This window comes from Stegodyphus dumicola, chromosome 3 (assembly GCF_044657685.1).
Source record: "Stegodyphus dumicola isolate Sdum_Otavi_A_Nest chromosome 3, ASM4465768v1".
NCBI classification, from domain to species: Eukaryota; Metazoa; Arthropoda; class Arachnida; order Araneae; family Eresidae; genus Stegodyphus; species Stegodyphus dumicola.
In genome coordinates this window covers 177,116,665-177,134,530 of record NC_140770.1, presented here as the reverse complement: position 1 = coordinate 177,134,530, position 17,866 = coordinate 177,116,665, and the positions used below count along the sequence as shown (strand labels likewise).

General features: G+C 31.5%; 1 protein-coding gene across 2 annotated transcripts in view; it reads right to left on the bottom strand.

Moving 5' to 3' along the window:
• LOC118195587 (syntaxin-binding protein 5-like) overlaps window positions 1-17,866 on the bottom strand; it is a 331,030-nt gene that overhangs the window by 43,026 nt on the left and 270,138 nt on the right. For both annotated transcript variants that reach the window (XM_085813670.1, XM_035366922.2), the window contains 5 exons: window positions 17,679-17,816; window positions 10,776-10,933; window positions 9,924-10,012; window positions 6,293-6,396; window positions 3,518-3,611 (listed from right to left, as the gene is read on the bottom strand). In XM_085813670.1, coding sequence (XP_085669796.1) covers window positions 3,518-3,611; window positions 6,293-6,396; window positions 9,924-10,012; window positions 10,776-10,933; window positions 17,679-17,816 — 583 coding nt within the window. The remainder of the gene's footprint in view (window positions 1-3,517; window positions 3,612-6,292; window positions 6,397-9,923; window positions 10,013-10,775; window positions 10,934-17,678; window positions 17,817-17,866) is intronic.

The window sequence follows — 17,866 nt, the reverse complement described above, 5'->3', positions numbered from 1 at the left end:
CACCATCCTCAGCTGCAAAACCACAAATGAACAAGATAGGAAATAATGATTAGATAAGATAAGAAAGCCTGGACAAGAATAAGCAAGTGGCGCCATCTGTTGGTGAAACCAGAACTAAAACATAATTTCTTTAAAGGTCGAAAGCAAAGACGGATTGGAATTAGGATCGTTAACTAGAACAGAAAGATTTTTTTGAATGTGAAATGCCTCTAGAAAATTCAGTTCTCCAATGGAAGATCTTTTTTGAATAATTTTGGCAGCAGAAAAATTGAAAGTGTGATTTTCGGACCAACAATGTTGAGCAACAGAAGACTTCTGTGTTTCCTTTTTTCTAACATATGCCTCATGTTCCTTGACACAAAATTTTAAGGCTCTCCTAGTTTGGCCAATGTAAATCAAATCACAATGGCAAGGAATCCTATAAATACCCCAAGAATTCATATCCGGAATGGGGTCCTTGAGTAAGGAACTCGGAAATTTATTGATGGGAGAATAAACAACCCGAAAGTTAAATTTCTGCAAAATATGTGCAACTTTATAGCTAATCGATGGAAAGAAGGGAATGACAACAGAATTTTTATAATCTCCTAAAACAAGAGTGTGCCTTTTAGTGTGTTGAGATGAGATTTTTTTAACTGCTTGATTAACAATGTTGGGTGAAAAGCCCCTGTCAATAGCTATTGCTTTTAAATAATTTAGTTCTTCATCAAGGGCTAGTTTGGAGGAGCAAACTTGAAGAGCACGGAAAACATAGGAATAAAATGAAGCTAACTTTTATTTAGTCAGATGACATGATTTAAAGTGTGGTGGAAGGCAAACAGATGAAGGTTTACGGTAAACCGTAGTACTGAATTTGGATGTGTTACGTGTGACCAGAATGTCGAGAAACGGAAGAGAATTGCAAGTCTCAAGTTCAAAATTGAACTGAATAGCAGAATTAATAGAATTCATTGTTGAAAGAACTTTATTTAAATCATCTTTATTACCTTCAAACAGGGTAAAAGTATCGTCTACGTAGCGGATCCATGCCGGGAAGTTTAAAGTTTCAAACAATTTTGATTCATAATAATGCATGTAGATATCAATAATTGTTTCAAAATAAAAAGCATCTTCACTTAGAAAAAAGAGAAATGAGAAACTACAAATATTCTTACATAATCTTTAGTAGCAAAAAAGAACAGCATTAAATTAGCATAAAAATATGTTTCTAAATTTGCAGCACAGTTTTGATAAGATAAAGAACAACAAAACACAATTTTTTCATATGATTTACCAAAACCACACAGGTAAATAATGGCACAGAAAATAATCAGAAGTTCAAAAATTTTATTCAACCATTTTTTAAACAAATACTCAAAAGTGTGACAGACAGTCATAATATAAACTTCACAGTTTTATGAATGCACTGACAGACTCTCAAAAATATTATGCATTTCATGAATTGAAACTGCTTACAAGATGCCCAGGGGAGACGGGTATTTTGAACACAAAAATTCAAATATCCTCAAAAGATAAATTCCAGACAAAACAAATTCAGCATTATCAAGAGATAAGTCTAACTTGGGGAACTCACTCATCCTCAAAAGTAAACATTTAAGTAATTATACACTTCCATGCTAAAAATGTGCTGATGCCTCACTATGCTGAAACATACTTGATGCTACACAGATATTACCCAGAAGATATGCTACTTCTAGAAAAGTGTATCAAATATTCCCATTGGATTGATTTGTCAAAGGCAGAATCAAAATATCATTTGAATTGCCAACTTAAATATTGAGAGAGAATTTCTCAGATTTCTTTTATGGCAAACATGATTAATGTGCTTGTTAAATACTTTCTCCTACATGTAAGTAGTTTCATCTACAAAGACGGCATATGCCTGAATATCCAGTTGCAGTGCTACAAGCATATTCACAAAGCCTACAGACCATTTCTCTACGGGCTGCTCTCATTGGAGGAAATATCTGCTTGGCGGTCATATTTGGAATGGCGAGTTATCGCCCTGTAGGCGTGGTAATTAACACCAAATAAACAGAAACAGCGTTTATTTCATAAGTTTATAAATGAAAGCTTAGAGTAATTGTATGGAAAATATTTTAAATAACCTACTGATCTTATTAATAGTTTATTTGTATTTGAATTTAAACTTTTAAAAGAACGTAATTGTTTTACAAGAAAAAGGTGTTTACATGGAGATAGCATACGCACTTTTTCATCATTTCTGTTAGAAAGAGTCTGTTGTGTAAATTTCCATTGCGCATTAACTTATAAAGGAATATTAAAAAAATAACCAAATGAAAACATTCAGTAAACATTTAAGGGCGTCGAATACCTATTCTTTTTACCTAAATTACAATTTTCGGGATCTTGGATCATAATATTGCTACTTGTACCTACTACAAAGAGTACAAACCATAAAAATAAGAAAAATTAACATTAATAAAAATAGAGAAAATAATTTTAAGGCATTTAATTTTTAACACCGCATCCAAACATGAAACGACAAATAATGACACATTCAATAAAGTTAAAATAAAAACAAATTCCGTGTAGTGTAGAGTTTATGAAAGCTTTGAGCGGGGATAGAACCACCGACCTAGAAGTGTGAGAATTATCCAACGCTCGTTACCACTGAGCTGCGGGTTCTCCGGCAGGTTATGCACACTTTTTGGTACATGACGCTCAGATACAAATTATAAACATGATGAACCAAAAGCACTAGATTCTGTAACCCTACGTTTCCTGTTTTAACCAATCGGAACAAACAGCAGTAGAAATGGTCTGTAGGCTTTGTGAATAAGCGTGCTACACCCTCTTGTGATGGATGAGGATTATTTTCATTACAATGAATTTTCTTCTTTTGGTGCATGAATTCTCCACAAAAGACTAATTGTTGCTTTTGCAAAACCTTGCATATTGTGGTACAGCTCAAAGACATGCTGTGTGTTACGATTCTTATGCTTGGTTATTCTTCAGTACTATGTAGAACATGTTCTACTTTATGATTTCTTACAGTTTTTGCTCAATCTATATAATGATGTCCATTGACAATGAATATTTCCATTTCACAAAGCTCACTTTACAAACATTTGAACGCTTTACAAATTACCACTTGCAAAGAAAATGTTCATAGTAATCTTTTTCAAATCTTTTTAGCAGTTCCATAAAATGCATGTGTATTTTATTAGCATTTGTAAATAAATCAATTACAGGAGAAGTACGAGTTGCAATAGATGAAATTATACCAGAGAGCAGCTTATGGTATTTTCCTGCTTCAATTTAGGGCATATATTTGTATTAAGAAAAATACTTTCTTTAGTGTGCTCTACCATCTCTTAAAGTATATTCCATGAATTTAGAAATACTCTATATTAACTTTTTATATAAAATTTTAAACAACAGCTCTGATATAAATTTACTATCTAGTGCAAATGTACTTTGCTATTTAAAAATGTAAACCTATTCTTTTTTTTAAAAAAATAAGTATACAATTTGTTTCAAAAACAATAAATACCTTGAGAGCGGGCATGACGCATCTCTGCATGGACAGATCTTCTATGTGGATGTGACCGACTGGTTGGACTCAAGCATGCAGCATCAGAAGATTGCTAAACATAATTAAAAATGAATATTATCTTCCTATTACGTTTTCATATTTAAATTCAAACTATGATCTGGCATAATTAAAAAAATTACACTAGAAATAAATTTTAAAAAACTAGTGGGCTGCTTAAAAATGAATCACATCTTTTAGATGCAGTCAAGCTCTCAGAAGGAAAAAATACAGAATAAAATTGCTTAATGTTATGTTTATTTTTATTAATATGGAACAGATGAGAGACTAATTATTCTCTATTAGTTACAATAGGCAACATATAGACCTTGTGAATTTATTTAGTGTAGAAGAGTGTTAAATACCCAACACTGAAGCATTTATTTCACTACACTGTTTGCAAATGAGACTCAAAATAAATATCCCTCTACTAATAAAATGCTTTTTGGTTTGGCAGGATGACAAATTTGCCTACTGAAAAAAAAATAACATTTCAGAGAATGCTTCCTTTGATCGTCCCTAAAGTTCCCACACTTTTTAAAAAAAGTTAAGGGTTTGGAAATCTGAATGCCAAACTTAACATCAAAATCGCATTTAAATATTTTGAAATAAAATCCCGACTGACATTTCAATATAATGTTCTATTTGTTATAACATTCATCCTCTCATTTATATATATATGAAGCAGTGCGTCACCTTACAAAATTGATAGTAAACACCCTTTATATTCAAGACAAGAGAAACACGCCAACGTGGAAAATAAAACAGGCAAATCGACAACCTTGTATTTTTGTAGCGTTCATTTTGTTAAATCCCAATCGATTTAAGGGTCAAAACAGGTCGACCTTCATCAGGAACAAAAAATTATGCAAAGAATGGTTCTGCAAGGTTTGCAGAATTTTTTGCTCCTGATGAAGGAGGACCCATTTTGCCCTCATAATCGATTGGGATTTTATAAAATCTACACCGAATACAAGGTTGTCGATTTGCCTGGTTCATTACCCTTTATATTGTTAAAAAATCTTTAAACACATCTAATATATCATACTTGATATCGCAGTACAAACGAAATTTTATACTACATATTTTAGTTATTTGTTTTAGAAATAAAACAACCACAGCAGTTTTGTTATGCTACACATGTTGGGGGATATTTAATTTTGAACATCTTAATTGTAACTGAATGCAGTTTGATCTTTCAATATATTTGACGCACTTAAAAATAAACATAAGTGACACACTGACCAAGCTTTCTCCTAGTACCAAAGATAATACTTGTATTTAAAATCGCTAATAACATTGCTTTTGAGATAGGGAGGGGGTATATCCATCCTTCTGAGGAGCTCATTGTGATAAACAAAACAAAAAAAAAGGGTTAAAAATAAGTATATATATATATATTACTGGTTGTTTTTTTTTATCATGTATCGGCAACATGCATATGTTAAAGCTTTAATATTAGAAATGCCAATGTTGAATTCTAACAAATTTTATTCCGCCTAAACTCCCTTATCAAATGGGCTAACTGTTTGAGTGTTAAAGAAATCTTGAATTGGTATATTTTACTTTAAGGTACTATGTTTAATATTCTGCCTAAAATGCATGCATATCTGATTTCACATTTGATTTCCAGAAAGCTAAGTAGGAAATTTTATTCCCCAGCATAAACCAACAAGCAGTCATATTGATACAAACAACATATTATTACGCATGTACAGGTTCGTAATGGATAGAATGCACACAGAACCAATGAAAGTTTGATGAATTTTATTTTTCCAAAATACTTCACATTTCTTGAACTTTTCACACAAATGTATGATTATTACGCATGTACAGGTTCGTAATGGCTAGAATGCACACAGAACCAATGAAAGTTTGATGAATTTTATTTTTCAAAAATACTTCACATTTCTTGAACTTTTCACACAAATGTATGAGTACATTTGTGTGAAACATACATAACAGAGCACAATCAATGGTCTTCAGCATAACAGATCATAATCAGTAGTTACCACTTCAGGCTACTAAGAATGTTGAAGGCATTGCAAAGAGCATAAAGAAATGAATGCTCACACGATAACACTCTCAGCTAAGCTGAAAATTGATGCTCTTTCTGGTCTTATACGTAGTTTTCCCCCCTCCGCCAGAGAAATTTCCAGTAGCTTCGATTTTGCAAAATTGCTGGAAGGCATACACAAATCAGTTACATAAAGATGGATACAGTTACAGCTACACAGGGATCAGACTAAAATATCACCAAGCTTGGCCCATTGGCGAAATAGCTGTTTACCTCAATGTTAAATGGAGTTAACCTCTGTACCCCAATTTTTTCATCAATGCTTCACATTCTGAAGCCTTTCATACTACAATATATAACATATACTACAATTTAAATATATAATTTCACTACAATTACTTACATGCATACAAAAGTTATAACAATATCGTGCAGTGATGAAACCAAATGTACAAATATAATTTTGTGCCGAGCAGCTACTAGACAACTTAGAACAGGAAATATAATAATGTGTAAAATTTTTAAATGGTATACACATGAAGTATGGTCATAGCACATTAATAAGAATCATTCTGCTAGTTTATGTTAAAATGCAGAAGGAATTATAATGCCAGGTAATGTTATGGTGTTAATTAAGTTGATGTAACAAATCTGGTTTCATAACTAAAAAATACATAATGATATAGCGATACAGAATATGTCCATTACCAGTAACATACCTCATCACATGGAGAATGTCCCTGATCTTGATCACTACTTGAATTAGCACAGCTACTTGTCCTCCTAGGTGATTTGGGGGGCCTCTGGTATGGATCCGCAGATCCTAAAATTATATGCACAATATAAGACAAAACTGCATTAAACTTATATACTATAATTTTAAACTTTTGCATTACAATAACAAAAAAAAAAAAAAAAAAAAAAAAAAAAAAAAAAAAAAAAAAAGCATATTATCACAGATGCGATTACAGCTATTATACTTTCTTCTTTTAAATCAGCATGCACTTGCTGATTAGGTAAAATAAAATACAGAACAAACAGATCATCATTAGATCACATTTTTAAGAGATTAGCACTTAATGATATCTTTCAATTATATATTAATTACCATAATTATTAATTTCAATTTCATTCATAGAAAATTAATTGTCAGCCTTTTTAGTTTGCCATCATAAATAAAAAATTATCAACTTTATTTACAATGTGAATTTTAAGAATACAAACTAATTCAGTAGTAAAAACAATTTACAGGCCAGCATTTGCATTTGAAGATACCTACTTAAAACTAATCAAATATAGTAGTAGAAGCCATGTTTATATTCTGAGTAATTTAATATGTTCATCATAAACTATATATTAAATTATTCTGGTGTTTATATATATACATTCATATAAAAACTTCAGAGAATTATATAAACTAGTAAGATAGGAAAAATCGAGATTAAAAAATTTAAATATTGAAAAAAAAAAAAAAAAAAAAAAAAAAAAAAAAAAAAAAGTAATTTTAAGTCCTGGAAATAATTTTAATTGGCTGATTTGAAATGTACCTCATCACTTACATCGTAAAAGAAACAAATTGTTTAAAGATATTAGCCAAAAATTTACTTTAGGTTTACTACTAGCATCATAGAACTTATTAAACGTTTTACACTTCATAGAGGCAAAAAACGAGATTTTTGAAACTAATTTTCAAATGTTATAAAGTAACATGACTTGTTTTAAAGAAATAATTATTTTAATAAATATATTTCAAAGCTCCTTTAAGCTTAACTGGCAAAAATTTATTTTATGCTTTGAATCAAAATTAAGTACTATTCTGAGGTTGCAGCACAAAAAAACTGATAATTTTACAAAGTTATTTTGATTTAATACTTCATTCTTATCAATTTTATTGGATATATTCTGTATAAATGTTAATCATTTTAAGTGTATAGACAAAATTGCTTTATATAATAGCTCAATTTATGATTTTATGCACAGTGGTCCCTTATTCTCTAAAAGATGTATGTAGTTGCCAACATTACTGTTTCCAAGTCCATGAGTTAGCAGAAATAAGATACAAAACAGCCATCACTAGCCTACATAACTACTGCCTATGATATGTTGGGCAATAAGTGGAGCAAAGAGGAGGTTTACAAAAGAAAACCACTCAATCCAAGGAATGACAACAATCTTTACTGTGCTCAATTACATTTCACAGAACTTTTTATGGTCATCAATAACTAAATAATTTACATAAACTAAGTTAATTTACTTAGTGCCAGAGTATATCATGCAACACAGGGATTCTCAACCAGAAGAGAGTTCACCCCTTTGGGAGGGGCTGTTAATTACACTGAAGTGCCACTGAATTAGGGATAGAGATGGCTATGCAAATTTTGTAACACTGAGCCACATTTACGCTCACGTGTGGGCATTGTGATAACTGCATATATAGAAAGTTCTATGGTTGTTGTTAATAAGTTGTTTCGAGTGGCAGAATGTATAAAACTTCTGATTTGGACACCTTCGATCACAGATAGATAGTAGGCGTTTGATTCATGGATCATTGTTTCCAAAATCGTCAGAGGGCTATGAGTTTCAACGCCGACAGAGTTCAAGGGTATACTGAGAATACACGGATGGTAGTGGTGAGGGGAACTAGCAATTGAGCAAACTGAAAAAGATAATTATAGTTGAATGAGCGTGGTGTGAGATGACTCAGCTGTATTGTGCATAGCCAGCGAAACCAAACATTAGCTCAAATTACCACCCAGCTGAATCAAGGCACCAGTAGTATAGTCAGTAAATGGATTATGCAGTGCTCACTTCATCATATGAGATTCAGGAGCCATAGACCAATGAGAGTACTATTGCTCAATGTATGTCATTGGGTTGCATGTCTCGCCTGGGCAAGAGAACATGAAGTGATGTTCGATATTACGAGTAGCATGAAGTGATGAGCCTCAATTCCAACTACTTAACACCTACAGGTGGCTGAGAATATGGCCTCAGCTCATGAAGCCATGAATCCTGTATGCCAGGTTGGAACTGTACAAGGCCATAGCAGCTCAGTCATGGTCTGGTACATTTTCTCTTGGCAGTGTTTGGGATCTTTGGTACTTATACCAACCTCCCTCAATATGATTCGGTATGTAGAGTTGCTTGGAGATCATCCCCACCCATTTATGCTGTTTTGTCATTCACATTGAAATGGAGTATTCTAGCAAGATAACGGCACCTCTTACAGGTTGCGGTTGACTACTGCCTGGATAGACGAGCATTCCTTTGACTTCTCTGTCATGAATTGCTACCTAGACGCCTGACTTAAATCCTACCGAGTACCTTTCAGATGTTTTGGAGAAAGGTGTGAAACCACATCACACAACACAAGTAATACTTCTTGAATTATAGACAACTCTATCCGATGTTTGGCAGCCATTCTTGTAGAATGTTTCCACAAACTTATTGAATCTATGTCTCATCGTATGGCAGCCATTATCAAGGCCAAAGGATGTCCAACTCATTAAGGACTTGCTATCCCCAATTCAGTGGCACTTGAGTGTATTTAGTTTTAGTTTACGAATATAAAAAAATACTTTTATTCAAGTTTTGGTATTTATCACCATTTTCTACGATTTTAACACATTAAAAATATATATATTGGTATAATTTGAAAGGATGGTGAGGAATGATCTTCCAGTGATGGTGAAAGATGTGCATGGGTCAAAAAAGGTTGAAAACCACTGATATAACAATAATCTTAACAAAATTTATTAACAACTTAAAAAACTATTCTAATTTAAAAGAAGCACTGATTTACTAGATATTTAGCATGGAAAATGCAAAATTAGTTAAAGGGGGCTGTTGATATAAAACATATTTTACATCACACATAGTTAATTTAACTCATAATTATAAATGCTTTGATTTGTAACAGAAATTATAGCAACAACATATAAAAAGAAGTTTCGTTCCTGAAAATCTGTTCAAATGGTTAACTGTTAACTACACTGATTGTTGTCCAGCATTCCACCTCATTTTAGCAATTAAAACATGATAAATTTACTTTCAATTCTGCCTACTATTACCAATCACTGTATGTAGTTTTCAAAGATAATTAAATTTCCTCCCCCCAAATGGCAATACTTGAATTAAAATCAGTACATGTAATGTGGGGCATTTATGATATGTATAACTCTGGTAATAAAAACTTAAACATTACATAAAAATTTCCTTTTAATTTATCTTTTTTAGTCCTTGAAGGAAATCCATACTACATAATATGATAAAAAAATCTGAACATCAAATGTGACAATGCATAAAAAATCTGGAATAAAGAATTTTATATACATAACTAAAGAAACATACCATAAAGATCAGGAGTTGCCATGTTTAATAAACACGTCTTTTGTATAATATCAACAATAGCAAGTCCATGTTCATTGCCATAGGCCATTCTACAAAATATCAAATATACATAAGCTAATAATAAGGGGAAAAAATGATAATATTATTTTGTAAGAACTAAAAGCACTTTTCTGAATTATATAACATAAAATGTATTATAAATATTTAATGGTCTAAGTAACTACAGAATTAAATCTACTTATCAGGTAATAAATGTTTATAATGCCTAAGAATAAAGTGAGAAATATATTCAAAATGAACTACAGCCAAACTCAATTTGAATAAAAACAAGTTAGGAGTAATTTGAAATTGTAAAGGCCTTTCTTGAAATAGAATTTATTTCAAAAACAGTTTTTAAAATAAAGTAGATTTAACCTGTTTGTATCAACTTGTGTATTTGCCATGCTGTTATCATAATCACATACTTTAGTACAGAATTATCAAGTTTCTTTCATTCCACCTATATCTTAAGAAACTTTTATGTTCAAAATAATTATATGGAATTTTTTTAAAAATTTATCCTTTTCCTTACTTTAAATTTCAATTAAAAAAAATCCTTGCTTCATTAAAAAAATTTTTTCTTTCAAGTAACAAAATCCAAAAATTAAATAGGCTTCACACTGCATATACTTCAGTAAGCTATACATGATTATAAATAAGCTATACATGATCAATATCAGGAAACATAGAAGAGTTATCTATCATTATGTTAAACTGAACCTTTTCAAATAATTCTTTAACATGCACAGAATTTATTATCTCTGCTCTAAAATAAATACCATGCATTGTTAATATTATGTAGAAAAAGCATACAGCCCATATCCAGCTTGCAAGGCAAGTGCAGTAATTCTTGGTTGGGGTTCTCCTTCTACTCCTGTTGTTAGGCACACTAGGCTAGCATGAAATCCAGCAGCCATCCTTACTGGTCCCGTACGTACTTTTAGAGGAAAGTAATTCTCAGTTTGAGAGGGCTGGAAAATATTCCATTTATATTAATAAAACTCAAATAGCATTGAAAAAGCTGACACACCTAAATTATTTTAACACACTGCAAATTATTTTTAAGATTTCAAAATGTATTTAATGTACTTATAAAGGTAAAATTGCATAAAAAATTAGTATTATTTATTTTGTTAGTAGACTTACTTTTATAACAGCTAAGAGACATAAAAGCAATCATAAAAAGACTGAAGTCGCTTAATAGTCAAACAAAAATTAAATTTCATATATTAATGCATACTTGCCAACCTATGACACTCAAAAATCAGGAGATTTTTTTAAGAAATCAGGAGATTTTTCACAATGTTAAAAAGACTTTTTAAATGATAAAAATATAGTTTTTAATAATGAATTAACTTTAAATAGTTACTAAGTCATAAATGCAAGCAAAACAAAAATACCTTAGACATAAAAAACATTTTTATTACTTTCATAAAAAAAAAAAAAAAAAAAAAAGGCACTTTAATCAGTTTTCATACAAATGTTATGGACAGTGGCAGATTTTGCTCTCGTTAAGAGAGAAACTTCATAATTTTGTTCATAGCAATTGCCACGTAGGCCTGCTTTCACTAATAAAAGTTTTTCTAATGTGTCATCACTAATATTAGATCTAAATTTAGTCCTCGTTTTCGCAACAACACTGAAAATCCTCTCACACTCTGCATTACTATGGGGAACTGTCAAGATGGCCAACATAATTCTAGAGAGTTCACTATATTTTAAAATTCCATCAGCACCTTTCAATTTTCCAATTAACCTCCACTGGGTGTCAATCCTAGCTGATTTTATAACTTCATCCAAGTTTTCTAATTGTAAACTGCAAAATTACTACTGCAATTTTTCAGTTATAACATCATCTTTCATGACTAAATGAAGTAAGACTGGAAATATATTCGAGAAATATCTTATATCAGAAAAAGATGCATTTACTAGAGCAGAAACATCTGTAACGTTAGCATGCAAAATCATTTAATCGTTGATTGGAAATTTATGAAGTATGCAATCACATACTCGGCAGAAGTAACTTCTAAAATGGATATAAAACTTATTTTTGTCTTAATCAGAAAGGTCTTCCACTACTTTTTTAGTTGCAGCTCCTGTTACCAAATCTTCATCCGACTTTCTATTTGACCATAAATTACATCATATATAGAATTAGAAAACAAAACAAAGATTGGTTTTACAAACTTTGATAAAATGTCTTTAAACAGATCATAAATCATCGATTGCAAAACATGAATTAATGGAATTCTGCTTTGTAGAATTGTGTTCAGAACATCGAATGATGGCAAAATGAATTGTAAAAAAAAAAGCAAAAAGCTTTGTTAAGGTCCGAAGAAAAAAACATAAATATTTGTTCTTCACAAGATAAACTTACAGTAATCGGAAAATGTTTCGTGTGTTGAGCAATTTTTTCTTTTATTTTGAGAGAAATTTGTATCAGCTTTAAGCTTATATTTTGCAGTATTATTTTGAGAACTGCCAGTTGAATTTCTGAATGATGCAGAAATTACAAAAAATCAAAATTTTTCTCATTTCAGTATTATGCAGCTGTTGGAACTGTTTCAATTTTTCCTTTCTTTTAGAACTCCTTTCAAGATAATAATAAATATCAACAATGTGTTCATCCACATTTAATGGTAAAGAAGCTGCCCCCTTTTCAGCTGCTAAATTTAAGAGGTGACAGGTGCACCTCATAATCTGCAAATCTGAATTTGCCTTTCTTAAGATGCCTGCAACACCAGCCTTCAAGCCTACCATTACTGGTGCATTATCGGCACCAAGCGCTAAGCAATTATCCAGGGGGACTGCATTTTATTTTAAAGTTTCAATAATTAGCTGTGCTATATTAAAGCCTGTCGAATGTCCTTCTAAAGTGGGGACAGAAAGTAAACTGCACTCAATTTCTGAAGACTCTGGATTAAAAAAAGAAACAACAATTGGATACAGTTTTGAATTGGTATTATTGCTTCCATCCGTAGAGAGGCAGAACGGAGCTGTTTTAATGCAATCAATAACTGAAGATTTATTTTTCAAACCCATTTCTTTAACAATTGCACCTGTTTTGGTCCTTGCACTTGAGTATTTCTTAGCGATTTCACTATCGGGAAACATTTTTCTAAATAAAGCTGCAGCGTGATCCGATGCATTCAGTGGCAGGTTGTGCTCCAGTAAAAAGGCAGAGAACAGACATTCTGCATTAATCACTTTTTGGTCTTTAGTTTCCGAAGAAAAATTTAATTTTTCGTTTTTTCAAAACAACTCATGTTATCCTTGTGTTTTTGTGTACGCACATGTTTGAGAACATCTGCCCTTCCACCAAGCGAAATCGAAAAATCGCAACGACAGATGGTACACCTCGTAAATTTATTACATTTCCTTGAAGAAATAATGGAAGGAAAGTCAACTGTGTACGATTTTTGAAACGTGCACGAGTCTTTCACCTTTCTCGCAGACATATCAAAAGACGATAATTTCTAAAACTATTTCCTAAAGGTACGTGTACTCACACAACTCAGGACAAGATGAACGAAATAGCGAAAGAACATCCAAAGAACGGCCAACGGCCTTGAGCTTGCTTTGTGCTCATTGGCTAATATATGCCAGATGACACGCAGTGGAGCTCGATCCCCATTGGACAACTGGAGAACGAAGTTTCTGGATACGTATGCTATCGATCACAAAGCAGAAATTCTCATCTGATACGCAAGGTTTCATTTTAGATATGATCTAGAGAAAAATCACTTTTTTTTTTGTTCATATAATGAAGTATTAAGCCAAGTTCCATAAAAATCGTGAGAAATATTAAGAATAAGAAAAAGTCGGGAGAAATATATTGTAAATCGGGTTGGCGGGAGAGCGGTCGAAAATCGGGAGTCTCCCGCCTAAATCGGGAGAGTTGGCAGCTCTGTTAATGCTATTAGAGCTTATGTTCTAATTTTCCAATAGGAGTTACAACACTGAAACAACAGCATGTTAAAATATATGACGTAAGTTAAAAATAAAGTTTTTTTTGGGCCCCACCCTTTTTATAATCATTGCCACATCCAAAAGTTAATTTCAAACAAGTAAAGAGATTAAAAATATGATCTGGAAATACTTTATTTATTAAATTCACTGTGATAAGACACAAATGCAATAGATATTTGAAAACTGTTCATCAAAATTATTTAGTCATCAAACATAAACCATGTTCGCACATGTTCTTTACCCAGTTTTATTTTTGCAACTATTGGTTCTAGGTATATACTTCCAATTATAAAAATATTTCAAATGATCATTAACCACTCAATGCAAATTGAAAATGGCATCAAATATCACATATTTTAAAATTAAATATCTTGATCGAATACGGCAGCAAAACTTTTTCTGTTTTATTTTTATAAAACGCACAAAATTTTCTGGAAGAAATGAGTAAAACATTACTTTTTTTTCTATACAAAACTAATTCTTTTTTAAAATATGAATCTTTGCATCATTTAAAGCATTTTTGTAACTAGAAGTATATGTCTACAACCAACAATTGCAAAATAAAGGTAGGGTAAGAACTTTTGTGAACACAGTATATACAAAATTAGATAAATATTTATTTGGTTTCTGTTTTTATGACGGCTATTCAGAAATCAATCTTTGATATGTAACAAACAAAGAGTAATAAAAAAAAAACTATATTTATTATGCACAAAAGAAGAGAGATGAGGAAAGTGATTACACATCTACCATCAAAACTGCTGACAGAAAATTTGTCCGTATTTAGCTGTAAATGTGCAGACAAGGTCGACTAGCAACTTCTCAGGTTAACATGCCTTGTTTTTTTTCTGAGTTGGCTAGTTGGCTAAGTATTTCATAGTACTTTTTAGTATTAACCCTCTTGCTGCGTAATTGTTTAATCAAAATAGGTTAAAAAATTGCAGAATTTTTATTACATATTTCAAATCTACATATATTTAAGAGTTAAAATATACAAAAATTTTTTGTAAAAGAGTTTTTTGTCACTGTAGAATTAGATCATAAATAAAGGTTGTCGGAAAATTGAAATTTAAGAATAATCAGAATAATCATATAAAAGCAAAATTTTCAAAATTACCTTGGTTAAATTATGATTTATTTCATGAAATATAAAGGTAAAATGTATATACTAATGAAAATATGCAAAATATTTACAAAACATATATTAGAAATGAAGTTTAGCATGATAAATTTCGAAACAAGGCTCGAGGCAAAAATCCTACCTTGCAACTTATGCACCAAGTTCACATTTCTTTATGAATTTTTTTTTGCCTGTTTCAGTTTTTTTTTTTTTTTTTTTTTTTTTTTAAAGCAACAAACAGCATATTGTCTATGAGGCTCTTTCTTGATAGGATTGGGGGGGGGGAGGGTTATATGGCAGGTAAAATGTCGAGCAGTTAGTCTCATGGGGTTGAGAGTTTAACTACAAATATGTTTGAGGTTTGAAAAGAGCACACAAAATGGTGCAAAACATGCTTTTATATTTCGCGGAAATGAGGATAACTAATGCCATCTGTTATCTCAAATCTGAGTAAACAATTAAGAATCACAGAAAAGCTGAAGTAATGCCATGAATGGGAAAAGAGTATGCTGCAGAGTTAAATAGATGAAAAAAATGCAAACCCATAAAAATCACGGGTTGGGCAAATTTTGCTACTTCTATGTTGTCCATGGAAATCACAGGATATGCAGTGAGAGGAATAACTGCCCTACCAGGCTCAATAAAGACTGTCAGAGCTTTTAGTTGGGCAATACTGGTTCCAGGTTTCTAGGTTTATCTGGTGAGTTAATGTGTATCATGCTATTCAATTACTACAGTTTTTGATTTTCCCCTTTCTCTGCACATTGCACAAGTGAATTCCCCATTTTATTACCTCTTATGATCTTGCTCAGAAAAGTATAACCATCTGTGTTGTCAGAGTGCAATGCAGCAACACAAGATCAAATCGCAAAATGCATTTCCTGCATTTTGTTATTATGCTGTGTGAAAAATCTTGGTATTCATTGCCGTTATATATGTTGCCGGCAATGTATAAAATACCTGTATTTTATAGAATGCCTGGCATTTTTAAGCAAAGTTCAAAATATGAGAATAATTATATACTTTACCTAGGCACTGTATATAATACCTAAACATTCTATAGCACAACAAATGCTCTTTAGGCAAAGCATAAAGCATTCAAAAGGTCATGTTTAAAAATTCAAATGTTATTTTGAAAAAACAATGAAAGACTGCAATTAAAAAACTTATTCAAAATATGTAAAAAAAAAAAAAAAAAAAAAAAAAAAAAAACTAGTGAAATGATCTTGGTACACCATAATAAATTTGCATTCTCTACCTGGGTGAGATAGTTAAATTCAGAAAAAAACATTTTCACAGCAATGCCCTTTTAAATATTTTTTGTTTTTTCTGGCACAGATCACAAGGATCGATGGACAGTTCAATATCATTACACATAACGTTTTCATATTTAGTTTAAAGTTCTTTTAACATTCTTTTAAGACTTTCATGCCCAATAGCCACATGAGTTTCACAAAGTACGTGAAATAACTGAGGGTCCGTGCTGTAATACTTTATAGCACCGATGCCTTCTTTAATAGGACAAATGAGTTTACTTTTGATTTCTGCAAACATCACATCATAGCAATTCAGAAACTAACAGTCCAGTGATTTCTTCTTAGTAGTGATTTTGGCATTTGTATATAATTTATCAACTTCCAGTAAATAGTTTTGGTTAGAGTTGAATGGGAGATATGTTTCAAACTTTGCTGGTTTACCATATAATGCCTAGGCAGTGTGCAAAATGCTTAATCCTTTCATACACTGCCAGACAGTTTTTGATATTATATAAAATGCCTACGTATTCTATAGAATACTGGATTTCATACTTGCCAGTAACATATACACATTTGTTTGGTGTCACATAAAAACTTTGATAACTAAGTTTCAAAATTAATATCTTATGAAGCACTGTTTGCTGCAGTTCAGGAAATTCACAAAGCAGTTCTGATATTGTGAAGTAAATCACTCATGAATCACATCCTCCACTTCTTTAATAAAGTCATTTACATCAAATGTAAGTGTTCCTGCTTCATGTGTTAATCATTTTGACCACCACGAAATGTCTAGTACCATTTCTTATACAATGCTCATTCATGAACTTATCTTTGTATATTTGAATCATTAAGTGATGAATTTAGGATGCATTCTGTAACTTAGCCTGCACAAAAATGAACTGAACAGTAAAACTCACATTTGGTGGGAGGTTTTTCTACATTAGCCATTGTTCTTCAATCACTACATACCAACCACTGAATACAGAAATTCATCATTATAGGTTACCAACCACTGAATACAGAAATTCACCATAATAAGTGAGAACTTATTTCAGTGGATATAGGCTGGTATTGCAGGAAGCAATATGTTCACAGCAGCCAACTAGAAATTGATTTCTGAATATCTTGCATACTAAAAACATTTTGGATACAACACAGAAAAATATTTTCTTTCATTAATACAGAACATAAGGTCACTTATGCCCAATTTTGAATGCACAGCCATAATATGCACACAACATTCTAAACTTCATATTATACATAAGTAAGCTGAATATGGTATTGATAAATATTTTCATGACATCTCTATCATTATGCATTCTGAGAGCTATAACAAGAAAACTGTCTATTTTCATAAGAAATATACTGTACTTGTTTTCCACTATCATCAGAATTTGATCTCCCTGATGTCTGGAAAGAAAATGACCGATTTGATTGGTCATTATTTTCTTCTACAGCTCCAGGATTATTCTCTATCCTCTCTTCACATTTTATAGATATTTCTAAAACCTGTAATATAGAACAATACAGTTTTGTCAGAATACTCATTTTATTAGCCT